Genomic DNA, 27,914 nt, shown 5'->3' with positions numbered 1-27,914 from the left:
TGGCTCTCACAGAATGGCATTCTAGTTGCTAAGTGTCTGGTTTTCAACTGGAAAGTCTGGTCGAAAGGGGACCTGTGCAGTTAGGGTGACCAGATAGCAAGTGTGAAAAATCGGGACAGAGGGTGGGGGATAATAGGAGCCCCAAATATCGGGACTGTCCTTATAAAATTGGGACATCTGGTCACCCTATGTGCAGATCAGACACCAAAAGTCCAGTTACCATAGTAACTGACATCGGCCTCCACCACTGGGAGAGTAAGAAGAGCAGTTGCTGCTGGAGGAACTGGCTCCCAGCTCTGGTGGAGAGGACGGTACTGGTGCTGCCCAGGGTAGGGATCCTGACAGCACAAGGCGTTTGAGGAGCAACCCAACAGCTGGGCTTGCTGCCCATAATGGCCTGTCCCACCTTCTCAGCCTGCTGGAGCCCTGGCTCTCTCTGACCCCTCATTCTGGGGACTGGCCCCCAACCCCCACCCCGCTGTGCCCCAATTGCCCCCAGCTCCATACTCTGGGGACTGCTCTCCTCTGCCCTGTTATGCCCCAATTGGGCAGGCAGGCAGGCAGGCTCCACATTAGCTCTTCCCTGCCCAACTCTTCAGGCGTCAAGTGAGTGGCGGGCGTGGGTGGAGTGAGCAATGGAGGGCCTGTAGTGTCTGGTTTTGAAAATTGGAACTTTGGTAACCCAAAAAATGTCCTACTGAATAGCATGCTTACTTGGCTAAGGATTTTGTCTTAATGCTTAAATATGGGCAGCAACACATAGCCAAAGTATTTGGTTGCCTGATGATTGCCCCAGGAAGAGTTGGGGAAGTAATCTGCCCTCTCAGGCCAAAGAGCAGCAGTAAAGCCACTTCACAGCCCTTATTGCAACTCTGAGGCTGCAGTAGTCTTTGCAACCTCAATGGGGTTAGAAGGACAGGAAAATCTGTGTAGAATCAATGCCACTACCCAGCCCTGTCCCCTCTCAATACCTTGTGCACTGGCAGAGCTGGGCAACCTACTAGAAACCTCTCCCACCTTCTGAGATGGAAACTCATCAGTTCTGCAACCATGGGAACCTTCACAACTTCTGAGGCAGGGGCAGGATTTGCCTTACCAATTCTGCACTGGTGGAAACTTTCTCAGCTTTGGAGGAGGGGCAAGATTTGCTTGTAATATGAACAATGAATAGACATTTCCTTATATAAATACCATGCTCCCTCTTCACTAAACAACAGAAGTAGAGTACTGTGCCTGTTTTGTTAGTTACCTAAGAACATTCATAGATGGGAAATAATATGTATTGTATTTTTTGAAACTAAGGTCAGAATTTTGAAGTTTATAAATTGTGCTGTGCTTTAATATGCTAAATTATGGAATTGGCAACGGAGAGTAAAAATGGACAGTTTCCATTAGAGGAAAGGTAGTCTAAAGATGACTTGATAATTAAAGTTTATTTGAACAACCATACCATCACATTTTTGGGCACAAGCAATCAGAGTTGACAAATTAGCTTTGACATCCTAAGCTTTGTAAGATGTTCTAAATGTAAAATACTACTGATTTTAGCGGATAAACTTTTATCTGTGAAATGAAGTATTTTTAAAGATAAACACAATGTGTTTTTGCAGTACAGTATTTAGTTTTCAAATAAGAAGAGCAATGGACTCTTTAGAAGAAATGAGAGAGGAATCTGGTTTCAAAAGAATTTTTTGTATTAATGCCTGGACAAGTACTTTGAGTCTCAATTTAGAGATGATGAGCTTTGTTTTCTCAATGGAAATCGCTACCCCAAAATTAGGCATAATATGGTAATGGGAAAACCTCAAAAGGTGCCAGAGAACTTGGCATAAGAATCCCAACATTCAGATGTTTTCTAAATCTGTATTTTCTGAAAATTAAGCTAGAAATATTGCAAGACTTCTGTAGTTGGTGTTCCCAATTAGGCAACATATTCTTCAAGATGAGGCTTTCTGACAGTATTTCTGTTCCTATCAGGAGCCAGAGGTGTAGAAGTATATGAAAATAAAAATTACTGAAAGAAAAGTTCACTACATTTTGCTGAGGTGGTGTTTGAGAGGATCAGTAAGATGTACAAATCAAATGTGTGATTCGAAGGCAACAGGCTGCAACTTCTCTTAGCATAATAAACAGGGCTCTTGTCCTCTGAAAACCTGCCAGATTTTTGTTTTACCTGTTTGTTTATGATTGTAAATCTCTCAGTATTCTGAGGACACAAGTTTTGCTGCCCTGTAGCTAGGGGAAAAAATATATGAGAATGTACGGTTTATTTTGGCCTTCTGGTCTACTTCTTACAATTAAAAAAAAAAGTTTAACAGCCTATCCTATTTTTATAGATTTTCTCCTGTTTTTCATTTAAGATTTAAATGTTACATTTCAAATGTCAGTGTAATAATAATTTGAATGTACTTCTTGTTAACTTGGTAATAACTTTTTGTCCATTCTACTTTTTGATTTCTGCTATAGATACCTCAGCATTTGGCCCCTTGGTTTGTCCAACCCAGTATACAATTTTTACCTTATAAACAGGAAGCATCCACAATTTATCAAAACATACCTGTAGGACTTTACAGGGAAAAATACGTTTATTTTATTTATTGTCAGTGAGAATGAATAATATTAATATTTTAATCTGTGAAGTGGGTTGCTTAGAGTTATCCTTACAAGGCAGTATTCTTTCTGCCTTACCCTCAGTGAATAATTCTTACTTCATGAAGACTATTCTAGAAGTGAAGTACCACTTGATGAGTAAAAGTTGTTGAATGAGTACCAGAATTAATGTGGTAAATTCACTCAAATACATTTTCCCCTTTATCCAAATGCTGGTATTGTTTTGTAGTAGAACTATACAGTAAGATGCTTCCTAAGCTTTTCAAAACAACACTAAAAGTTTATATTTTTTTAATAACTCCATATGTAACTTATCAAAAAGAAAATAAGTCTAAATAGTGAACCTAAATATGTTTAATACATTAGAATTTTATAGTATATAAAGGCTTATTATAACTTATATGTACAAAGTTAGTAGTTTAGCCTTAGGCTTGAAAAGTGACACTCTCCTCTCCATGTTTAATGTCAGAATCTTATTATTCCCCAATAGCAAACTAACTGTTGAGCCAAGATTTAGAAACAATATCATTTACATTTCTGTAGTAAGATTTTAGGATTACTAGAATATATTAAAGCTTCACACACTAGCATTTGGCAATGACAAACCTTTTGGGTTTGACTCACAAAAAGGTCATGTGTTGATTAGTTTAAAAGGTGCACTTTTGTTATATAGCAGAAAGGTTGTATGTTTTATTCCTAATTCAGAAAGAAAATTGAGTACAAAGGAGATTTCTGAAGCCCTATATGACTGGGTTTTTTTTGTTTTGTTATAAAAGCAATTTGTAGACATAACTGCCCGAGGCTACTTGAACATTAAATGAGAGTCTGAGAAGAACACAAACAACTGAAGACTTTGTTTGGTAAAAGAAATACTAATAGTATGAAGATCTATCTCATTAATACAAATATAAAAACATCTAAAATAAATGTGGCATTTGCATACTGTAGGTACGTATATGTGTCAATAAACACAAATTCAAGTTGAAACTTAATGTAGTAACCAAGGTATATGGTTATGTTAAATGATACTAAAATATTGAATTTGAATTTAAATATCTTTGCAAGAAAATCTTTTCAAAAGGTCTTCTAAAGAGCACAGTATGCCACACCAGACCTACCAAGTCTCAGTTCTACTTCTTTCTTCTCATTATTATCCTGATTTCCTGCTTCTCTGCTTTTCTTTTTTTCTTTCACAGACCAGCAGACTACACCCACAATCACATATGGGAAACTTTCCTGACATGTGGTTTCTGCAGTTTCTCTCTGCTTTTCATTACTGATAGACGGTTCTATGCCTGTGTTTAGCTGGTTTCACAATCAAGTCCCAAGACTAAGCTCTCTTCCTAACTACTGGGTTGTTTATATGCTAGCATATCACCAGTCTAATTTCACCTTTTTACAAAAGGCGGAATGTATATTCTTACCATAGTAGATATTGGACATGTAGGGCTATAGTTTCCATGTATGGGCCTGGAAAATCTGAATTTTTACTTATTAGAGATTTCTACACATCTTTATATCAGTGGGTGGGGCTGGGGCAGGTTACTCCATCTTCATAAAAGAGCCTTGCCCTTCAGAAGCATGCAGGGAAATCCCATAGAATTTAAACCATCCATAGAGGCAGGGGCATTTGCAGGGAGGCCCAGTCCTTCACTTCAAGGGGATAGAACTGTAGCAGGCAGAGCAGGAAGCAGGGTAGGATAATGCAGACATACACCCACAGTATACTTTTTAAGAGGAAACATTTCATAAAGCTGTAACTCCTCCCTTCCATGCCCTACCCTAGATCTGTCCATTAGTACTAGTGGGGAACATAATAATCTTAGAGAATGAATTTCCAGATTGAAATACTCCATTGTGACCAGTCATCTGATGTCTTTGGGCAGTAATTTTAAAGTTTCCAGGGAGAGGAAGGATTTTCTATCAAGAAATCTTGCTGCTTCTCAAATGATAGTCCCTATGTGTGTTCCACACATGGGTATGCATGTGCACCATGCACCTGAGTCTGTTGATCTTTCGTAAATAATCTGCAGTTGTTCTCCTCATAGTCCGAACTAAGGATATAAAGGGCAGTGCAGACCAACACCTCTCCAGTTCTTTCTTAACTGCTGCATGGTCTGAATCAGAATTATTTGTGTCTGCCTCGATTTTCCTTTACTTTAATATCTTTAAATACAATTAGTAAATATTTTTAGTAGTTTAGACTCAGTGTGCTAGTGTACTTTTATAATTAGTATAGTTAACTTAGTTCTCCCCACCCCATGGAGCATCCCAGAGAGGGACTGTGCCAAGAGTCCCAGGGGTTCGAGAACTTTGTTTCCTGCCCCCATGCCTTCTCCATCAATGACAAACACCAGCGCAACCTTTATTGCCGTGGGAACGCTCACATTGCCACAAAGTGCAGTATCTCCTGCTTCTTCCCTCCCTGAACTTGCGAGGAGTGAGAGCTCCACCTACGGAAGCACCTCATGGAGCAGTCTATGAGGGCCCATTTGGATCCAGGCCAGGGAGACCCCCCGTATAGTGGCCTCAGACTGTGAGCAGCACCCCTCCAAGCACAAACTCTGGAGCAAAGGCTAAAACTCTTAAGCCTTAGGGCATGTCTACAAACTTTTGCTGATGCAAGTTACATTGGCATAAAGCCGCTGCAATTAGTATATTGCTTGTGCGCATGCATACTTGGCTCCGTGCATTGGTGCTGCAGGAGTAGTTTTTCAATGCACAGGGTGGTACATCATGTGTAGGTATCCCAGTGTGCAACTTACCGCTATTCAGCACTCTGTCTTTTGGGAAGTTTTGGCAATGCACAGTGGGGCAGAAACGAGTCACGCAGGGGTGTCTGTGACTTCAGGGTCAAGTTTCCATCATGCAACTTTCTCCACCCCATAATCAAACTCTATTCCATTATTTTCACGCCTATTTTGAAAATCCTATGAACCGACACAGGACTTGTCACTGTTTGTCATCTCTGACAGAAGAATGGAGCCTGCACAGCTCTGCACTACTGTCATGAGTCATGAGCATAGTAAGCACAAGACACACAATCATCCACTATTTGCAGAGTTGTGGGGAACATGACAATTTGCTTGAGGACAGATTGCTGTTGGACATAGTGAGAACCAATTCAAGATGGTTGGCAGTGTTTACAGAGCAGCTGCAAACATTGGAGCGCTGCTTCTGGGCCTGAGAAGACAAACACTGACTGGAGGGATCACATCATAATGCAGGCTTGTGATGGTGAGCAGCGGCTGCAGAATGTTTGGATGTGCAAGACCACATTCCTGAATTTGTGCACTGAGCTTCCCCTCAGCCCTCCAGCTCAGGGACACCAAAATGAGAGCTGCACTGACAGGAGAAGCGTGTAGCAATTGCACCATTGAAACTTGCAACACCAGATTGCTACCAGTCACTGGGAAATCTTTTTGGAGTTAGAAAATCCACTGTGGGGGCCATTATCATGTAAGCGTGCAGGGCCATTAATCATCTCCTGCTACACAGGACTCTCATCAATGTGCAGGACATAATGGATGGATTTTCAGCAATGGGGTTTCTGAACTGTGGTGAAGCAATAGACTGCATTCATATCCATATTTTATCACCAGACTACCTTGCTACAGAGTACATCAACAGAAAGGTTATGCAAGCGTTGGTCGATAACCAGGAATACTTCACCAACATCAGTGTTGGCTGGTCAGGGAAGGTGCATGATGCTCTCAACTTTAAGAACACAGGACTGTTCAGAAAGCTACAGGCAGGGACTTTCTTTCCCAACAGGCAGACTAAGATAGGTGATGTTGAAATGCCAGTGGTGATCCTGGGGGACCCCTTGATCCCCCAGGCTAACCCTTGATTTCCTGGCTCATGATGCTGTACACCAGCCACCTTGACAGCATGAAGGAAAGATCAACTATTGGCTCAGCAGGTGCAGAATTACAGTTGCATATGCTTTTGGTAGACTGAAGGGGCACTAGCATTGTTTACTCACAAGATTGGATCTCAGTGAGAAAAATATCCCAACGGTTATAGCTGCCTTCTGTGTCCCGCATAATATCTCTGAAGCAAAGGGGAAAAGTTGCTCTTGGATTGGTGGGCAGAGGTGGACTGGCTTTTTGCTGAGTTTGAACAGTCAGACACAAGGGCTATCAGAAGAGCTCAACATGGAGCTACACGGCTGAGGGAGGCTTTGAAAGAGCACTTTAACAGCAAGCTACAGTAATGTGTTGTGGTTATGGGGCATTTCTGGAAGTGTTCAGGCAACAGCATGGATTTCCTGTATCTGCCATGACTATTCCTTGCTCCTGAACTCTTTGCTTTGACCTCAGCTTGATTTGGACTTTGGCTTCTGACTCAGATCCTGAAACCTGATTCGGACCCTTCTCCCTGGCCTGGAACCAGACTGTGCAATCCTCTGCTACTCCCTGTCTGAGGTTTTCCCCTGCTCTGACCCTTGGTTCTGACTGCCTTTGTTAGAACCTTGATAGTTTGCCTGGACCACCCTAGCCTGTGGAAGCAGCAGCTTGCACCCTGCCCAGCATGCTCTAGGGGGTATTGGAGATGCCTAAGTGGGTTGATCACTCCCAGCAGGCCATGCTTCAAGCCCAAATATTGCAGCTCACAACAGAGAACCAAGCTCAATGCAGGCCCAGCTGGCACAGCACACCATGGATAACCAGAAGCTACAAGAACAGGTGGCCTGACTGCAGGATGAGAAGACTGCACTATAGGCACAAACCGCACCAATGTACCCAGACTCAGGCCCCCCCAGATCCCCTCCCAAAATGTTTGATTGGGGACTGTCAAAAGTTCAGGAGGGTTATTAATACTACCTGCTGTTTCTGCTCCACCCCAAGTCCTATCCCACTAACCAAGCAAAGGTAAGACTCGTTCTTAGCCACCTGACAGAAGATGCATTGCCTGTGCCTCACCCCTACTCCAACGAGTGAGCTAGACATTATCGAACTGGGATGCCTTCCTCCAGGCATTTTCTGCCATATTTGACAATCCTCACAATGCCCACTTGGCAGAGACAGCCCTACACAAACTCCAGCAGGGGCAGAGGCCAGCATCCTCTTACACCACCCACTTTCAGTGACTAGTCTCCGATACTGAGGGGAATGAAGCAGCCCAGCTCTACCAGTTCCAGTGGGGACTACACAGAGATTAAGGATGAGCTAGCTCATGTGGAGGCCCTGACAGACCTAGACACCTTCATAGACCTTGTCATAATCATCTACAATAGGCTCAGTGAACAAAGTGAGGAAAGGAAGGGGATTGTGTTACCACTTGGCCGTGCCCCTTGGTATCTGTCTCCAACCTAGACCCTGAGCCCATGCAGCTGGATAATGCCAGTCGTCATGTGACTCCTGAGGAAAAAGAGCATTGTTGCCACCATGGGTTTTGTTTCTACTGTGGAGGATCCAGCCATACTCTTTCCAGCTGCCCATCCCAAACTCTAGCATGACTCAGTTCTCACTTGAGTTGGTAGAAGGAGTTGCCCTAGGCAAGCCCCAAGACAATGTCCCCTTACTCCTCACCAAGGCATGCCCCAGACATGGTGAACACTGGCTGCACCTTAAGGTCCAGGTCTGCCTTCGTGTGTCAGGGGATCTAAACCAAATTCCGCCACAGTGGGCACTGGTAGACTCCTGGGCAGTGGACAACTAATCACTGATACTGATACAGCCCAAGCCCTAGGTATTTTGGTTCAATTAGAGACTGTCCGTGACCTAGTGGAAACTATAGATGGCTCACTCCTGTCACTGGAGCCCGTGACACAGGAGATGGTGCCATTCGGGACCATCGGACGGTCTTTCAGTTCAGAATGATCTGCTCACCACTCTTCCCCATAATCTTTGGCATTTTATGGCTGGTGGCTCATGATCCAAACATCCTTTGGCATGAGCATCAGGTTAGCTTCTGCTCCAAGTTTTGCCAGCAAGTCTGTCTGTGCACACTGTCTGGTGAACCCCAGAACCAAGACATATACCCCTGGGCTCTGGCTGTGGATCAGTTTCTATCACCCCAGAATTGAGTCCAGCAACTATGGTGACATCTTTGGAAAGAAGCAGGCTGACACCCTACCCCCACATTGTGATTGTGACTGCTTGATCGAGCTGCAACCAGGGGCCAAGGTGCCATTTGGCCCTATCTTTGAGATGTCGAAACCTGAACTGGCTGCCCTGTGTTCCTACCTCCAAGAGAATCAGGTCAAGGGTTTCATATGGCCATCTATCTCTCTTTCTGGGGCCCCAGTTCTGTTTGTTATAAAGAAAGATGGAAGCCTGTGCCTATGTGTGGATTACAAGGCCCTCAGTCAAGTTACTATCAGGAATTGATGCCTCCTTCCATTCATCCCAAAGCTACTGGACCATGTATGATTGGCCCAGATATTCACAAAACTTGACCTATGGGGAGCCTACAGTCTGGTTTGGATTTCAGCCAAGGATGAGTAGAAGATGGCTTTTCAAACCCAGTACAGCCATTACAAATACCTGGTAATGCCATTTGGCCTCACAAATGCCCCTGCAACATTCCAGCACTTCATAAATGAAGTCTTCCATGACATCCTAGATCAGTACATTGTAATCTAACGAGATGATATCCTCAGCTGTTCCAATGATCCTGAACAGCACAACCAGCATGTCTGGTTGGTCCTGGAATGGCTCCGCCAACACGGCCTGTATGCAAAACTTGAAAAGTGCAGCTTCAACCAGTGCTCCATGGAGTTTCTGGTTACAACCTGTCACCCGGCTGCCTCCAAATGGACTCCAGGAAGATGGAGGTGGTACAGACCTGGGTGCCTCTCCCCCAAAAAATCAGGAGCTGCAATGTTTCCTGCGGTTCACCAATTTTTATATATACTTCATCTCTGGGTTTTCAGGCCAAAGTGCCCTATTGATAGTGCTTCTCTGCAAAAACTCTTCCTTCATCTGGTCTCTGGAGGCCCAACAAGCATTCAACCACCTCAAGTTGACCTTTCCAAGCACCCCAATCCTGGTTCATCCTGACCAGGCATGACTTTTTGTCATCAAGAGCAATGCCTCTAATGTGGCAATTTGGGCCATACTCTGTCAAAGGTGTGGTCCCCAACAGCTCCTCTGCCCTTGCACCTACTATTCACGGAAGTTCACTCCAGTCTAACAGTATTACAGTATTCTAAATAAAGAGCTTCTAGCCATCAAAGCAGCATTTCAAGAGTGATGCCACTGTTTGGAGGGTGCTTGGTATCCAGTACAGGTATACACAGATCATAAAAATATAGAATAGCTCTGCCAAGCCAAAGCCCTGAACCAGAGGCAGCTTCACTGGGACCCATTCTTCACATGCTTCAATTTCACCATCACGTACCACCCGAAGGCCCAGAAGAAGACCACTGATGCCTTGTCCTGAAAAGGGGACTATCTCACCAGCCATGAGCCTCTCCCCTCCCCCGCATGGAGTTCCCATGCATTCTTAAGCCCTGGAACTTCCTGTGTGCCATAGTTGACCAAGACCTCCTGTCACTAATCCACTCAGATATAGAGAAGAATCCTTTCCCAAGGAACTCAAGACAGCGGGCCAGGAGCAACACCAGGGCTTACTCTGTGTCAAGGGCCACTTGCATGTTCTGCTGCCCCTCACTCACCAGTTAAAGGCACTTTGGTTTTGTCATGACTTATCATAGGCAGGACATCAGGGGTGCCTCAAGACTCTCCATTTGGCCTCCTGTGCCTTCTGGTGGCCATGAATGTGCATGACACTAGCCTGGAACAGGACTCCTCACTCCTCTGCTACTTCCTGCCTCAGGTTTGCCCCTGCTGTGACCATTGGTCCTGAGTGCCTGTATTGGGATCCTGTTAAATGGTGACTGCAAAGTTATCCCTGACTGTCATGGGAAAAAGTCCTACCTCTGAGAAAGAAATAAGGCTTCCAATCCTAGAAACCTTCAGAAGAGGATTGCAGACTACCTCCATGGAAGTTTCATTGAGATCTCTCAGAAAGATTCAGGGGATATCCCTGATACATAAACAAAGAGCTCCTCATGCCCCCACCCCCACCTAACTCTCAGGGGAATGAAAAGCAGATAACACTCTACTCTCTGTTGTATTGCTACCTCTTCTAGTATGAGTATATTAATAAAATGTGAGTAGTTGTGTCCTGCTAATTTGGGGCCACCATCAGTGTAATGGGAAATAAACATACCCACTTACCCAAGGTTCCTTCCCCTGCATTGGGCTCACACATGCTTGAATGCCAGGATGGACTGGAGTCTCAAACAGGTCCAGGCTCGTGGCATAGCTGGACACTTCCCCCCCCCACACCCATGTCCCCCATCCCCTCCTCTTCCTCCTCCACCTCAGGGCAAGGCATTTCAAAAATTCACAGGGTTTTAAAGTGGGGGGGGGTAGGGGGGATCTTCCTGTCTCCATGATCCCTGAGCAATGGAACTCACAATAGTGACCAGCACTGTCAGTGTGAGGCATTGTGGGACAACTGCTGGAGGAATGTTAGTGCTGACATAGATAACTCAATGTATACATTCATGCTGCGTCAACCTCAATACATTGACTATTGCTCAATGCCATTCAGAGAGGTGGTGTTAGTATGTTGATATAATGGAGAGCTTACATCAGTGGGAGACATGAACAACTAGATTGACGCAAAGAAATTTATGTCAATCTAATTTTGTAGTATAGACTAGGCCTAAGAAATCCTCTTACTAGAGTAGGGGACATGACCATAGGCATAAGGACAGATCCTTATTCAGAGCTGCCTCTAAGAAAAAGAATCCCTCACCATTTCAATCCAAGTTGGATGAGTCCTCATGTGTGAGTCCTAAGGAGTTGGGACTCCTAAGGAATGAACCTTCCATTCAAGAAAGCAGGATTCAGTGATACCGGATCTGGTTCTGGCTGTATACCACAGACTAAAGGATCAGTAATCAGTGGTCCCATTTGGGAGCTCCACACTGCACCCTCATTCAATAGTTCTGACATACTCCTTGTGGGATTCTCTGAATAGCAGACCATCGGACACCCTGGATTCACCAGTCCCATCCTCAGTGGCTCACTAAATGCCAGGAAGGACTGAAACATTTACCTCACCAGAGAATATTTGCACACTGCTCTACACACAATCTCTTCTTTTATTGGACCTGGTCCTCTTTAGAGACATCCCTACACCCAAGGAAACCACTTTGAAAGGAAGAGGACCTTCCCTAGGCCATTTTGGAACCTGACAGTTCTGTGTGGTAGAGCCAAACACCTACAAGATCTCTATCAAGCTTTCTTACAACTACAATACCCACCTGCGGAAGTGAAGAAACAGATTGATAGAGCCAGAAGAGTTCCCAGAAGTCACCTACTACAGGACAGGCCTAACAAAGAAAATAACAGAACGCCACTAGCCGTCACCTTCAGCCCCCAACTAAAACCCCTCCAACGCATTATTAAGGATCTACAACCTATCCTGAAGGATGACCCAACACTCTCACAAATCTTGGGAGACAGGCCAGTCCTTGCCTACAGACAACCCGCAACCTGAAGCAAATACTCAGCAACAACCACATACCACACAACAGAACCACTAGCCCAGGAACCTATCCTTGCAACAAAGCCCGTTGCCAACTGTGCCCACATATCTATTCAGGGGACACCATCACAGGGCCGAATAACATCAGCCACACCATCAGAGGCTCGTTCACCTGCACATCCACCAATGTGATATATGCCATCATGTGCCAGCAATGCCCCTCTGCCATTTACATTGGTCAAACTGGACAGTCTCTACATAAAAGAATAAATGGACACAAATCAGATGTCAAGAATTATAACATTCATAAACCAGTCAGAGAACACTTCAATCTCTCTGGTCACGCAATCACCGACATGAAGGTCACTATCTTACAACAAAAAAACTTCAAATCCAGACTCCAGCGAGAAACTGCTGAACTGGAATTCATTTGCAAATTGGATACTATTAATTTAGGCTTAAATAGAGATTGGGAGTGGCTAAGTCATTATGCAAGGTAGCCTATTTCCCCTTGCTTTTTCCCACCCCCCCCCCCAGACGTTCTGGTTAAACTTAGATTTAAACTTGGAGAGTGGTCAGTTTGGATGAGCTATTGCCAGCAGGAGAGTGAGTTTATGTGTGTGTGTGTGTGTGTTCCTGGGGGGGTGAGAAAGCCTGGATCTGTGCTGGAAATGACCCACCTTGATTACCATGCACATTGTAGGGAGAGTGGTCACTTTGGATGAGCTATTACCAGCAGGAGAGTGAGTTTGTGTGTGTATGGGGGTGGGGGGGGGGTGAGAAAACCTGGATTTGTGCTGGAAATGGCCCACCTTGATTATCATGCACATTGTAGGGAGAGTGTTCACTTTTGATAAGCTATTACCAGCAGGAGAGTGAGTTTGTGTGTGTGGTTTTTGGAGGGGGGTGAGGGAGTGAGAGAACCTGGATTTGTGCTGGAAATGACCCACCTTGATTATCATATACATTGTGAAGAGAGTGGTCACTTTGGATGGGCTATTACCAGCAGGAGAGTGAGTTTGTGTGGGGGGGCGGGGGGGCGGAGGGTGAGAAAACCTGGATTTGTGCTGGAAATGGCCCAACTTGATGATCACTTTAGATAAGCTATTACCAGCAGGACAGTGGGGTGGGAGGGGGTATTGTTTCATGGTCTCTGTGTGTATATAATGTCTTCTGCAGTTTCCACGGTATGCATCCGATGAAGTGAGCTGTAGCTCACGAAAGCTCATGCTCAAATAAATTGGTTAGTCTCTAAGGTGCCACAAGTACTCCTTTTCTTTTTGCTTCCCTCTTGTGTCCCTACCCCAAAGAGGGCTAAAAACCAATATTTTGTGCCACCTAAAGGGGCAGAGTTTTTATTTACTGATTCCAGTGCCCAAATCCTTAGTGGTGCAGGCAGCTAAAGATAAGTCCAGGCCTAAGACTACCCCAGCTGATAATGCCTTGACCTTTAAGGGAGGAAATATTTCACAATTTTAGAATAGTCAGTTAGCAGATACTCTCTTATCCTGGCATTGTTTCTGATCATAGATTGCTAGAAAAACTAAAAAATAGATTGTATGAAGTGATCACATGCTTTATGGTGAGCATTGTACCAAAGAAAATATGGGTATATTTTCTTTCAGACATTTCAGCTCAATGAAGTACAACGCATCAACATGGTCTGTGGGATATAGCATTGGTCAGTGATTTTGTAGTTGTAAAGAATTTGTCTTTAAACAAGACTGTTAGATTTACATTATATGTGCTTTTAAGGGTCCATAAAGTACTATATGCTGCATGTCACATAACTGCCAGTTCCTTTCTGCCGGAGACAAATTCCTAAGAAGAATTCCATATGCATTAATTTAATCACACTGCACCAAAACTGCTAGTTTTCTGCTTTACATATTAATATATAAATATTTGCTTGGTAAACTGAATTGATTAATAAATAATTTTTTTCAGTTGTAGTTCTGCAGAGTCACACTGGTATATCATTTAGTTTGATTTTGATTTTGCGTTTTCATTCCAAGTCCTAGTTAGGATATCCCAGAAAATGTCCAGCTGCTTCATCAGGTGCTCCTAGTGCACCAGGATCATGTCTCACATTCACTATCATGGTTGGTATAATCTCTGTTGGAGAAGAACTGAATGTTCATTTACACTGTGTGAATGAATGGATAATAATGTCCCTCGTCTTGAGCTGTCACGTCTAATGTGAAATATGAAGGTATTCTAGACTGCCTGTAAAATAGTCTCGGCTTAATATGCCATCAAGGAGACCCTGTGGATTCTGAATTAACTGTAATTCTTAGGGTATGTCTACACTACGGAATAAAGTCAAATTTATAGAAGTCGGTTTTTTAGAAATCGGTTTTATATATTCGAGTGTGTGTGTCCCCACAGAAAATGCTCTAAGTGCATTAAGTGCATTAACTCGGGGGAGCGCTTCCACAGTACTGAAGCTAGAGTCGACTTCCGGAGCGTTGCACTGTGGGTAGCTATCCCACAGTTCCCGCAGTCTCCGCTGCCCATTGGAATTCTGGGTTGAGATCCCAATGCCTGATGGGGCTAAAACATTGTCGCGGGTGGTTCTGGGTACGTATCGTCAGGCCCCCGTTCCCTCCCTCCCTCCGTGAAAGCAAGGGCAGACAATCGTTTCGCGCCTTTTTTCCTGAGTTACCTGTGCAGACGCCATACCACGGCAAGCATGGAGCCCGCTCAGGTAACCATCACCCTATGTCTCCTGGGTGCTGGCAGACGCGGTACGGCTTTGCTACACAGTAGCAGCAACCCCTTGCCTTGTGGCAGCAGACGGTGCAATACGACTGGTAGTCGTCCTCGTCGTGTCCGAGGTGCTCCTGGCCACGTCATGGGCGCAGGGACTAAATTTGGAGTGACTTGACCAGGTCATTCTCTTTAGTCCTGCAGTCAGTCCTATTGAACCGTCTTATGGTGAGCGGGCAGGCGATACAGACTGCTAGCAGTCGTACTGTACCATCTTCTGCCAGGCAGGCAAGAAATGAGGAGTGCTAGTAGTCGTATTGTACCATCTTCTGCCAGGCAGGCAAGAGATGAGGATGGCTAGCAGTCGTACTGTACCATCTTCTGCCGAGCAGCCATGAGATGTGGATGGCATGCAGTCCTTCTGCACCGTCTGCTGCCAGCCAAAGATGTAAAAGATAGATGGAGTGGGTCAAAACAAGAAATAGACCAGATTTGTTTTGTACTCATTTGCCTCCTCCCCTGTCTAGGGGACTCATTCCTCTGGGTCACACTGCAGTCACTCACAGAGAAGGTGCAGCGAGGTAAATCTAGCCATGTATCAATCAGAGGCCAGGCTAACCTCCTTGTTCCAATAAGAACGATAACTTAGGTGCACCATTTCTTATTGGAACCCTCCGTGAAGTCCTGCCTGAAATACTCCTTGATGTAAAGACACCCCCTTTGTTGATTTTAGCTCCCTGAAGCCAACCCTGTAAGCCGTGTCGTCAGTCGCCCCTCCCTCCATCAGAGCAACGGCAGACAATCGTTCCGCGCCTTTTTTCTGTGCGGACGCCATACCAAGGCAAGCATGGAGGCCGCTCAGCTCACTTTGGCAATTAGGAGCACATTAAACACCACACGCATTATCCAGCAGTATATGCAGCACCGGAACCTGGCAAAGCGATACCGGGCGAGGAGGCGACGTCAGCGCGGTCACGTGAGTGATCAGGACATGGACACAGATTTCTCTGAAAGCATGGGCCCTGCCAATGCATGCATCATGGTGCTAATGGGGCAGGTTCATGCTGTGGAACGCCGATTCTGGGCTCGGGAAACAAGCACAGACTGGTGGGACCGCATAGTGTTGCAGGTCTGGGACGATTCCCAGTGGCTGCAAAACTTGCAGGTTTCAGGAAATGTGCAGGTCATAGTGGATGGCTTTGCTGCAATGGGATTCCCTAACTGTGGTGGGGCCATAGACGGAACCCATATCCCTATCTTGGCACCGGAGCACCAAGCCGGCGAGTACATAAACCGCAAGGGGTACTTTTCGATAGTGCTGCAAGCTCTGGTGGATCACAATGGACGTTTCACCAACATCAACGTGGGATGGCCGGGAAAGGTGCATGATGCTCGCATCTTCAGGAACTCTGGTCTGTTTCAAAAGCTCCAGGAAGGGACTTTATTCCCAGACCAGAAAATAACTGTTGGGGATGTTGAAATGCCTATATGTATCCTTGGGGACCCAGCCTACCCCTTAATGCCATGGCTCATGAAGCCGTACACAGGTAGCCTGGACAGTAGTCAGGAGCTGTTCAACTACAGGCTGAGCAAGTGCAGAATGGTGATAGAATGTGCATTTGGACGTTTAAAGGCACGCTGGCGCAGTTTACTGACTCGCTTAGACCTCAGCGAAACCAATATTCCCACTGTTATAACTGCTTGCTGTGTGCTCCACAATATCTGTGAGAGTAAGGGGGAGACGTTTATGGTGGGGTGGGAGGTTGAGGCAAATCGTCTGGCTGCTGGTTACACGCAGCCAGACACTAGGGCAGTTAGAAGAGCACAGGAGGGCGCGGTACGCATCAGAGAAGCTTTGAAAACCAGTTTCATGACTGGCCAGGCTACGGTGTGAAAGTTCTGTTTGTTTCTCCTTGATGAAACCCCCCGCCCCTTGGTTCACTCTACTTCCCTGTAAGCTAACCACCCTCCCCTCCTCCCTTCAATCACCGCTTGCAGAGGCAATAAAGTCATTGTTGCTTCACATTCATGCATTCTTTATTCATTCATCACACAAATAGGGGGATGACTACCAAGGTAGCCAGGAGGGGTGGTGGAGGAGGGAAGGAAAATGCCACACAGCACTTTAAGCACAGCACTTTAAAAGTTTACAACTTTAAAATTTATTGAATGACAGCCTTCTTTTTTTTGGGCAATCCTCTGTGGTGGAGTGGCTGGTTGGCCGGAGGCCCCCCCACCGCGTTCTTCGGCGTCTGGGTGTGGAGGCTATGGAACTTGGGGAGGAGGGCGGTTGGTTACAGACCGGCTGCAGTGGCAGTCTGTGCTCAAGCTGCCTTTGCTGCAGCTCAACCGTACACTGGAGCATACTGGTTTGGTCCTGCAGCAGCTTCAGCATTGAATCCTGCCTCCTCTCATCACGCTGCCGCCACATTTGAGCTTCAGCCCTGTCTTCAGCCCGCCACTTACTCTCTTCAGCCCGCCACTTACTCTCTTCAGCCCGCCACCTCTCCTCCCGGTCATTTTGTGCTTTCCTGCACTCTGACATTATTTGCCTCCACGCATTCGTCTGTGCTCCGTCAGTGTGGGAGGACAGCATGAGCTCGGAGAACATTTCATCGCGAGTGTGTTTTTTTTTCTTTCTAAGCTTCACTAGCCTCTGGGAAGAGGAAGATCCTGTGATCATTGAAACACATGCAGCTGGTGGAGAGAAAAAAAGGGATAGCGGTATTTAAAAAGACACATTTTATAAAACAGTGGCTACACTCTTTCAGGGTAAACCTTGCTGTTAACATTACATACATAGCACATGTGCTTTCGTTACAAGGTCGCATTTTGCCTCCCCCCACCGCGTGACTACCCCCTCAACCTTCCCCCCTCCCTGTGGCTAACAGCGGGGAACATTTCTGTTTAGCCACAGGCAAACAGCCCAGCAGGAATGGGCTCCTCTGAGTGTCCCCTGAAGAAAAGCACTCTATTTCAACCAGGTGACCATGAATTATATCTCACTCTCCTGAGGATAACACAGAGAGATAAAGAACGGATGTTGTTTGAATGCCAGCAAACATACACTGCAATGCTTTGTTCTACAATGATTCCCGAGTACGTGTTACTGGCCTGGAGTGGTAAAGTGTCCTACCATGAAGGACGCAATAAGGCTGGCCTCCCCAGAAACCTTTTGCAAAGGCTTTAGGACTACATCTAGGATAACCACGAATGCCAGGGCAAAGTAATCCTTTCACATGCTTGCTTTTAAACCATGTATAGTATTTTAAAAGGTACACTCACCAGAGGTCCCTTCTCCGCCTGCTGGGTCCAGGAGGCAGCCTTGGGTGGGTTCGGGGGGTACTGGCTCCAGGTCCAGGGTGAGAAACAGTTCCTGGCTGTTGGGAAAACCGGTTTCTCCTCTTGCTTGCTGTGAGCTATCTACAACCTCATCATCATCATCATCTTCTTCGTCCCCAAAATCTGCTTCCGTATTACCTCCATCTCCATTGAAGGAGTCAAACAACACGGCTGGGGTAGTGGTGGCTGAACCCCCTAAAACGGCATGCAGCTCATCATAGAAGCGGCATGTTTGGGGCTCTGACCCGGAGCGGCCGTTCGCCTCTCTGGTTTTCTGGTAGGCTTGCCTCAGCTCCTTCAGTTTCACGCAGCACTGCTTCGGGTCCCTGTTATGGCCTCTGTCCTTCATGCCCTGGGAGATTTTGACAAAGGTTTTGGCATTTCGAAAACTGGAACGGAGTTCTGATAGCACGGATTCCTCTCCCAAAACAGCGATCAGATCCCGTACCTCCCGTTCGGTCCATGCTGGAGCTCTTTTGCTATTCTGGGACTCCATCATGGTCACCTGTGCTGATGAGCTCTGCATGGTCACCTGCAGCTTGCCACGCTGGCCAAACAGGAAATGAGATTCAAAAGTTCGCGGTTCTTTTCCTGTCTACCTGGCCAGTGCATCTGAGTTGAGAGTGCTGTCCAGAGCGGTCACAATGGAGCACTCTGGGATAGCTCCCGGAGGCCAATACCATCGAATTGTGTCCACAGTACCCCAAATTCGAGCCGGCAACATCGATTTAAGCGCTAATCCACTTGTCAGGGGTGGAGTAAGGAAATCGATTTTAAGAGCCCTTTAAGTCGAAATAAAGGGCTTCATTGTGTGGACGGGTGCAGGTTTACATCGATTTAACGCTGCTAAATTCAACCTAAAGTCCTAGTGTAGACCAGGCTGCATATACTGCTGGATAATGCGTGTGGTGTTTAATGTGCTCCTAATTGCCAAAGTGAGCTGAGCGGCCTTCATGCTTGCCTTGGTATGGCGTCCGCACAGGAAAAAGGCGCGGAACGATTGTCTGCCGTTGCTCTGACGGAGGGAGGGGCGACTGACGACACGGCTTACAGGGTTGGCTTCAGGGAGCTAAAATCAACAAAGGGGGTGTCTTTACATCAAGGAGTATTTCAGGCAGGACTTCACGGAGGGTTCCAATAAGAAATGGTGCACCTAAGTTATTGTTCTTATTGGAACGAGGAGGTTAGCCTGGCCTCTGATTAATACATGGCTAGATTTACCTCGCTGCACCTTCTCTGTGAGTGACTGCAGTGTGACCCAGAGGAATGAGTCCCCTAGACAGGGGAGGAGGCAAATGAGTACAAAACAAATCTGGTCTATTTCTTGTTTTGACCCACTCCATCTATCTTTTACATCTTTGGCTGGCAGCAGACGGTGCAGAAGGACTGCATGCCATCCACATCTCATGGCTGCTCGGCAGAAGATGGTACCGTACGACTGCTAGCCATCCTCATCTCTTGCCTGCCTGGCAGAAGATGGTACAATACGACTACTAGCACTCCTCATCTCTTGCCTGCCCGGCAGAAGATGGTACAGTACGACTGCTAGCAATCCGTATCGCCTGCCTGTTCACCATAAGACGGTTCAATAGGACTGACTGCAGGACTAAAGAGAATGACCTGGTCAAGTCACTCCAAATTTAGTCCCTGCGCCCATGTCTGTCCAGGCGCTCCCAGCCGACATGGCCAGGAGCACCTCGGACATGACGATGACGGCTACCAGTCGTACTGTACCGTCTGCTGCCACAAGGCAAGGGGTTGCTGCTACTGTGTAGCAATGCCGTACCGCGTCTGCCAGCACCCAGGAGACATAGGGTGACGGTTACCTGAGCGGGCTCCATGCTTGCCGTGGTATGGCGCCTGCACAGGTAACTCAGGAAAAAAGGTGCGAAACGATTGTCTGCCCTTGCTTTCACGGAGGGAGGGAGGGAACGGGGACCTGACGATATGTACCCAGAACCACCCGCGACAATGTTTTAGCCCCATCAGACATTGGGATCTCAACCCAGAATTCCAATGGGCAGCGGAGACTGCGGGAACTGTGGGATAGCTATCCACAGTGCAATGCTCCGGAAGTCGACTCTAGCCTCGGTACTGTGGAAGCGCTCCGCCGAGTTAATGCACTTAATGCACTTAGAGCATTTTCTGTGGGGACACACACACTCGAATATATAAAACCGATTTCTAAAAAACCGACTTCTATAAATTCGACTTTATTCCATAGTGTAGACATACCCTTAGGAAAAGCAACCCAATGAGAGTTGCAGTGTTTTGAATATTTGGGTCATAATGTAAATTTTAATATATTTTAAAATATTTGTATCAAATGCAGATTGGTCATTTAAAAATAACATTTCTTTTGGTTTTCACGTAGGATGCTGGAGAAATGGTTCGCTCCTTTGTTGGTGGCTTGGAACTGATTGTCAATTTGCTAAAATCTGAGAATAAAGAAGTTTTAGCAAGTATATGTGCTGCTATTACCAACATCGCCAAAGATGAAGAGAATTTAGCTGTTATAACAGATCATGGAGTCGTCCCTCTGTTGTCTAAACTAGCAAACACAGTAAGTGACATCTTTCTGTAATATCCAACCATCTATACAAATTTAATTCGCCATTCGATTCCAGTCCTTGTATCAAACCCAAAGTGAAAGAGCGTGGCATCAGTGGTGAGTTCTACAGCAGTTGTGGAAAAGGGTTATAGACTCTTTTCCCACTTCAGAATGTTGACTGGCTATGAAGTCACTCTGTGACTAATACTACAACTGCTTTGGAGCGTGAACCCCTTTTTAGTATTCCTTGCAAGTAGTACAAAGGGGATAAGGGTGCCTCTCTATGTAGCAGCTGTCCTCTGGGAGGAACAAGGAGGAAAGGAATGAGTAGTATATTTGAATGACACAGAGAAATCCTTTTCAGAATCTCAGTGATGGAGCCACATTCCAAGCTGTGGCTTTTCATACAGATTTTAACACTAATTTTGCCTAATTTCTAACCAGCCTATACACACACCTGAATCTTTGAAAATATATAGCATCCATTAAGCACAGAACAATATAAAGCTGTCAGCTCCACTGCACTCATGCAAGATTCTTCATAAACTGAGATCATAGTACATTTCTTTCTTTCTTTCTTTCTTTCTTTCTTTCTTTCTTTCTTTCTTTCTTTTGAAATTGTGGATGCCCTTAAACTACTTGGAAATATGGTTCTCCTATTTATTTAAGAAAGATATTTAATGGCTTCTTTTTTCTTTGCCCAGAACAATGACAAATTAAGGCGTCATTTAGCAGAGGCCATTTCTCGCTGTTGTATGTGGGGAAGTAACAGAATTGCCTTTGGAGAAACCAAAGCTGTGGCCCCTTTAGTACGTTACTTGAAATCAAATGACACATCAGTTCATCGAGCTACTGCTCAGGCCTTGTACCAACTTTCAGAGGATCCCAATAACTGCATCACCATGCATGAAAATGGAGTAGTGAAGGTAAGGTGCAAGATTTTTGTAACTCTGGGTTCAAGTTGTTAAATAGCATTGGCATGATAAGAAGAGTTCCAGCACATGAGGGAATTTCTGAATATACTTGCCCACCTGAGATCAACTCAGGTGTATTTCAGAGAACTTTGGGTAAACAATGAGTTAGAGAGTATTTATATTCTAAAAAGAAGTCAGCTGGATAGCTGACAGAAATGGTAATATGACATGAGCCATTCACCTCTAGGTTATTCACTCAACTCAGGTCTGAGCTGGTTGTGATACAGAGTCATTATTGTCTTACTATTTCAACTAGTCTTTGCAAAATGAGTTAGATCATCTCAGTGGATGGTTGAATACTGTGCCACAGTAGCCACCTAGTAGTGAAAGAATCTGAGAGCAGCTGAATCCACTTATGTAATGGATCTTGTTGGGCCAAATTAAGGTAGTGCAGTACAAGCCTAGGAGCTCTTTGCGCTCTGCGTTCACTTATAAAAGCCTTATGACATGACAGCACGTTACACAAAGGTTTTTATCTGTTAGGGGTATGTCTTCTTATTAGAAGCTTTTTCTAGCAAAGGTTTTGATTCCAGAGGTTAAAGCCAGAGGAACTGGACAGAACAGGATTATGGTGTTTGAGATGTGGGAAGGGGGTATGGGAATTCTGTTAAGCCAATTATGATCAATTTTCTTAAGGGCTTTACTATTTAGAATTCCTCTTTTTACTTTAGCATCCATAATAAATGTGCTGGAAGTAAAAGAGATGCTTTATGGTGCAATATTATTGTGAGTTTTAAAGTCATATCTTGTATTTGTGTTAATGATAATGCATTTATTGCATGAATTGGTTAAGAGGCCAAGATTTGAACTGAGGTGACCAGATGTCCTTTTTTAAAGAAACAGTCCTGTATTTAAGCCCTCCTGCAGGTGTCCCGATTTTTTCTTAAAAAGGGGCAAATTGTCCCATATTTTCTGTCTCCCCCTCCCCCACTCAGTACTGGCAAGACCTGGTGCTGGCCAGATTCCTGCTGACCAGCCATCTGCTCACTAGCGGTGAGCGGGAGGATCCGGTGGCCGATGATGGGGGTGGGTGGTGGGACAAAACTGTAGCATGCGGGCTGGCCCCTCTCCCTGCTGGTCTGTCAGTGCAGCCCCCGCTACATGCAAACTCTCGGCCAGCAGGGCTCCGCCCCCCATCCCATTTCCGCCAGCACTGGCTGTGTGCTGCGAGCTGTGGTGTCTGGTGAGTGCAGGCAGGCACCAGGCGGAAGCTGGTTATGTGTCGCCTCTGCTGCACACCCTTCAGCCCTTTACGTGCTCCCCCTCTCACTGTCCTCTCCCTGCTTTGCCTCTTCACTGCCCCCCAGCCCTGCTGCTTCTCCATATCCCCCCCCGGTGGGGTGCATCCCACTCCCAGCACTGTGCGGAGAACCAGCCCCTGGTCAGAGTGCTCAGCTCACCAACAGCCTGACCAGTAGGCTCCTTCTTTCCCCCACAGCCTATGGCTGGGCCGGCGCCCTGGGAAAGGCCAAGACTCTCCGGCCTGGGGCACTGGCCAGGAGGAGCCAAGCCCTTCATGTGCCAAAGCCCCGCACAGCACTGGCACAGGGAAGCCTCTCCAGCCCTCAGTTAAGCTCTGGAGTGGTGGGGGAGGAAGTGATTTCCAGCCTGATCAAACCCTGATCCAGCAGGCTCCACAGCAGTCCCCCGGGCAGGGGCTTAGAACCTTCTTCACCACCACCACCCTTTGTTCTTTCCCCAGGGAGTGTGGGGCTGCTCCGTCCACTAGGCACTCTCCCCTGCTGAGCTACCTCTCTGGCCAGGTTCCCTGAAGCCCCTGCAGTCAGGTTCTCTGGGTCCTGGTGCACAATGCATCCTTAGGGCTTTAACCCCTTCCTGTCCACGCTGTAGCCAGGGAACAGGAAGCGGCTGGGTTATATCAGGGGCCAGCAGTAGCATGGAGGTGTTAGCTGCCTTTCGACACTGTGCAGGCAGGAAGGGACAAGTTGCTTCTAGACACACGGGGGTGGGGGGGAGGGGTAAGAGATGAGCTCTGCAAAGACACGGGCCAGGTCATCCCTTCCCCAGCCCCTTCTTCTCCTGTGGCTGGAAGTAGCTCCCATCCCTTCCCTCCCGCACAGTGCCGAAAGGCTGCTGCTGGCCACCCTCTGGTGTGAACCCTGGCAGAAATCTGGGGAAGGGGGCATGTGACCCTGCATGCTCCCCCTCTTGACTTGTTGCCTCAGGAAGACACAGCACCAAGAACCAGGAGAGGCGGGTCCATCGCAGGGACTCAGTCAGCCATGGAGGGCAGAGAGCACAGGGCAGGGAAGGTCCGGTCAGTTGGTCACACACCTCCATTTGAGAGAGGTATATGGGAGTGTGTGTGTGTTACCTCTCCTTGTGTGAACCCTAAAGCAGTAAAGATAAGAAGGTAAATAAAAAGAATCCAACTACGCAGTATTTCTTTTTAACACAGGCTCTGTCAAGTTGATATTAATTTGAACGTTTGTACTGCATAGTTCTGATGGATTGCAGTTGAACTCGCTTGAACACGAGTAATTTGACTAGGTGTCTTGTATTCAGTATAGGGAAATATGGTCAACCTAGAAGTGACTCAAGTTTGAACTACTCTCTTGCCCCTAGTATGTAGTCCCTGTAGATCATAAATGAGGTATATTGGTTACGTGGTGTGAGGAAGCTTTATACTACCATCCCAGCTCATCTTGCAACTGTACTGTATGGACAGAGAGAATTCAGGGTTGTCTCTTCATTTCTGATGCCTTCTGTTGCTGCTTATCCTCCCTTTCTAGTCTGGACCCCTGACCAGATTCCCAGCATCCTTTTCCTGTTTATTGCCCAACTGCAGTTTGTTGTTCTCACTCATTGTATCATGTCTAAAATTTGATTGCAAGTTCCTTAGTTAGAAGAAGGACCCTGCATTCCTTTTAATCTGTAAAGCTTGTAGCACACTTCAAGCTGTATAGGGTGATGATAAAGCACTTTTATTTTATTAAGATTTCACCTGGATCTAGGTTCATTTTTAACTTTCAGTTCTAGCTATAGGAGCTTCTGGCTTGGCTGAACTTGCCCAACATTTCCCATTATAAGATCCTATTTTCAGTTGCCTATAACTTTGCCAAACTTTAACCATTTGGGCTGAAATTTGCCATGCCAGATGCCCACATTCCCCATCCCGCTGGGGATGGGGAATTTGGGCAAGAGGTCAGGTAGCTGGAGTCTGGGACTGGGGAGAGAGAGAAATTGAGCAGTGTGTGAGGGAACTGGGATGGGCTGGACAAGGAGACTGGGGCAGGGTGCTAGGGAGTTGCAGTGAGGAGGGACTGGGAATAGCTGTTCAGAGAAACAGGGAATGATAGGAGGAGACTGGTAGTGGGGTTGGCGGGGGGACTGGGATAGGGAGTCTGGAAGGGGGAGACTTCAGACCTTAAACTACAATGTAAAATTAAACATTTAAGCAGCATTGTAGTTTAAGGTCTGAAGTCTGGCATTATTGTTAGGCATTCTTACCTTATACATGGCTGGAACCTTTGAGCTAACAATGATCATGACAGTTTCAATAGTTTTAAAACCATCCCAAACCACTGTCCCAAATTTCAAAAAAATAGTATATAAAAACAAGTATTCTTGAGGGGGAGTGGTGATCTGATTGTTGTAAATGAAATCCTGGGGAACAATTCCAATTAATATTTTAAAATTCAAAGAAGCAAGTTTTAATATAATTTTGTCTAGCATCAAATATGTGTGTGACTGCCTTCAATGTTCTCCATGGTTAGTTTTAAAAGCTACAAATTAACTAGTTAAGCTAAATTCCTTAATTTTATTAAACACCTGCATAAAATACAACATTTAAATTCTTCATGTGTTAATTTACATTTACATTCAAGTTAGTAATTATGGCAGTGTTTAATTACAGACATATATTCTGAAGAATATGAAATAATTACATATGTCGAAACATACCAAAAAACTTCTTCACAAGTAATCATTTCTGGGCTTTAATTATCCAATTATTTTTAAAACAGTATTTTGAAAGTTTATAACTTATGAACTGAGGTATTATTAAAGGCCTCTTCCTTGAAGTCCTGAGCACTGACGAAGCCTTAATGTGAGTCCAGTTGATAAAAAGAGAATCCATGGTGTCAATTGTTTTAATGAATGGCTCAAGGAAGGATGTTGAGAAATGGAGAGAAACCTATGGCTTATCTAAATAAACTGTTAATGTTTGGCAAGCTGTGTTGCAAATTGACTTTGTTCTAGCCTGCTGCATACTAATTATCTGTGTGGACTCTGCTGCCATGCACTAGAAATTTCCTAATGCAGCAAAAGGATCCACACAGACATTATGTGGCAGACTACTGCAAGGTACATTTACACCCCCGCTTGCTGTGCAGTAACTATTCATCTAGATAGTGTGAAACTTCTGTTCAGCTCCCTGTAGGCAATAAACTTGTATCTGAATTAGGGTGAGGCATGTCAACATACACTATAGTATTTCTTTCCCATCAAATTGAAAATTACCACTGTTTCCTGAGAAGCATATTGCATTGCCTTACCTCAGTGCTTTTTAAAAGACCCTCCTCTCCTCCGCCCCCAAAATATCACCCATCCTCTAAAATTCCCAATCCAAAGTAATTTTTCTTATTAACTATGTGTGAAAACTTGAGACCTGCTCCCCTTCATGGCGCATAAAAAAGCCAGAGTGGTGCAAAAGGGCAAACAGCAGTGGCAAATGGAGTTTCAGAGAGAGTAGCTGCACATCCTGTTCTTGGAGGTAAAGGGACTTGGTGAGGGTTTCAGAGTAGCAGCCGTGTTAGTCTGTATTCGCAAAAAGAAAAGGAGTACTTGTGGCACCTTAGAGACTAACAGATTTATTTGAGCATAAGCTTTCGTGAGCTACAGCTCACTTTATCGGATGCATTCAGTGGAAAATACAGTGGGGAGATTTATATACATAGAGAACATGAAACAATGGGTGTTACCATACACACTATAACGAGAGTGATCGCTTAAGGTGAGCTATTACCAGCAGGATAGCGGGGAGGGGGGGAACCTTTTGTAGTGATAATCAAGCTGGGCCATTTCCAGCACTTGACAAGAACGTCTGAGGAACAGTGGGGGGTGGAGGGGGAGAAATAAACATGGGGAAATAGTTTTACTTTGTGTAATGACCCATCCATTCCCAGTCTCTATTCAAGCCTAAGTTAATTGTATCCAGTTTGCAAATTAATTCCAATTCAGCAGTCTCTCACTGGAGTCTGTTTTTGAAGTTTTTTTGTTGAAGAATTGCAACTTTTAGGTCTGTAATCGAGTGACCAAAGAGATTGAAGTGTTCTCCAACTGGTTTTTGAATGTTATAATTCTTGATGTCTGATTTGTGTCCATTTATTCTGTTACGTAGAGACTGTCCAGTTTGACCAATGTACATGGCAGAGGGGCATTGCTGGCACATGATGGCATATATCACATTGGTAGATGTGCAGGTGAACGAGCCTCTGATAGTGTGGCTGATGTGATTAGGCCTTATGATGGTGTCCCCTGAATAGATATGTGGACACAGTTGATAACGGGCTTTGTTGCAAGGATAGGTTCCTGGGTTAGTGATTCTGTTGTGTGGTATGTGGTTGCTGGTGAGTATTTGCTTCAGGTTGGGGGGGCTGTCTGTAAGCAGGGACTGGCCTGTCTCCCAAGATCTGTGAGAGTGATGGGTCATCCTTCAGGATAGGTTGTAGATCCTTGATGATGCGCTGGAGAGATATTAGTTGGGGGCTGAAGGTGATGGCTAGTGGCATTCTGTTATTTTCTTTGTTGAGCCTGTCCTGTAGTAGGTGACTTCTGGGTACTCTTCTGGCTCTGTCAATCTGTTTCCTCACTTCAGCAGGTAGGTATTGTAGTTGTAAGGATGCTTGATAGAGATCTTGTAGGTGTTTGTCTTGTTTGGTCTGTCTGTTTGTTCATTTATTTTCTGGGAGTGTCATGTGTCTTGACTGTGGGCCCCTGAACAGTCTGGGTGAGTCAGGTCTGTTTGTGTCTTAGTGAGGGGAGGGCTATGTGGCTGGGACCCTTGGGTCCTTGATCAGCTCCAGTGTTTGATCAGTCCCAGAGGGTAATTCCTTCATGTTAATGAGGGAGTGGAGCTGAACAGCAAGGCCTGGTATATAAGTCATTTGCCTGGCTAACTCCTGAGTAGGAGAACAGGAGCAATCAGTGGAATTTCAGAGGGAGTTTATAGAGGGAATATGTAAGGTTTTCATTCT

At 45.6% G+C, this 27,914-nt stretch overlaps 1 protein-coding gene across 3 annotated transcripts in view; it reads left to right on the top strand.

Annotated features, from left to right (window-relative positions):
- ODAD2 (outer dynein arm docking complex subunit 2) overlaps positions 1-27,914 on the top strand; it is a 205,434-nt gene that overhangs the window by 139,563 nt on the left and 37,957 nt on the right. For 2 of the 3 annotated variants that reach the window (XM_048837795.2, XM_048837794.2), the window contains exons 18-19: positions 20,546-20,734; positions 21,427-21,648. In XM_048837795.2, coding sequence (XP_048693752.1) covers positions 20,546-20,734; positions 21,427-21,648 — 411 coding nt within the window. The remainder of the gene's footprint in view (positions 1-20,545; positions 20,735-21,426; positions 21,649-27,914) is intronic. The other variant, XM_075125940.1, reaches the window with a different exon arrangement.

This window comes from Caretta caretta, chromosome 2 (genome assembly GCF_965140235.1).
Source record: "Caretta caretta isolate rCarCar2 chromosome 2, rCarCar1.hap1, whole genome shotgun sequence".
Lineage (NCBI taxonomy): Eukaryota > Metazoa > Chordata > Testudines > Cheloniidae > Caretta > Caretta caretta.
The sequence above is the reverse complement of the archived record's forward strand: the minus strand, read 5'-3'. Positions and strand labels throughout refer to the sequence as shown.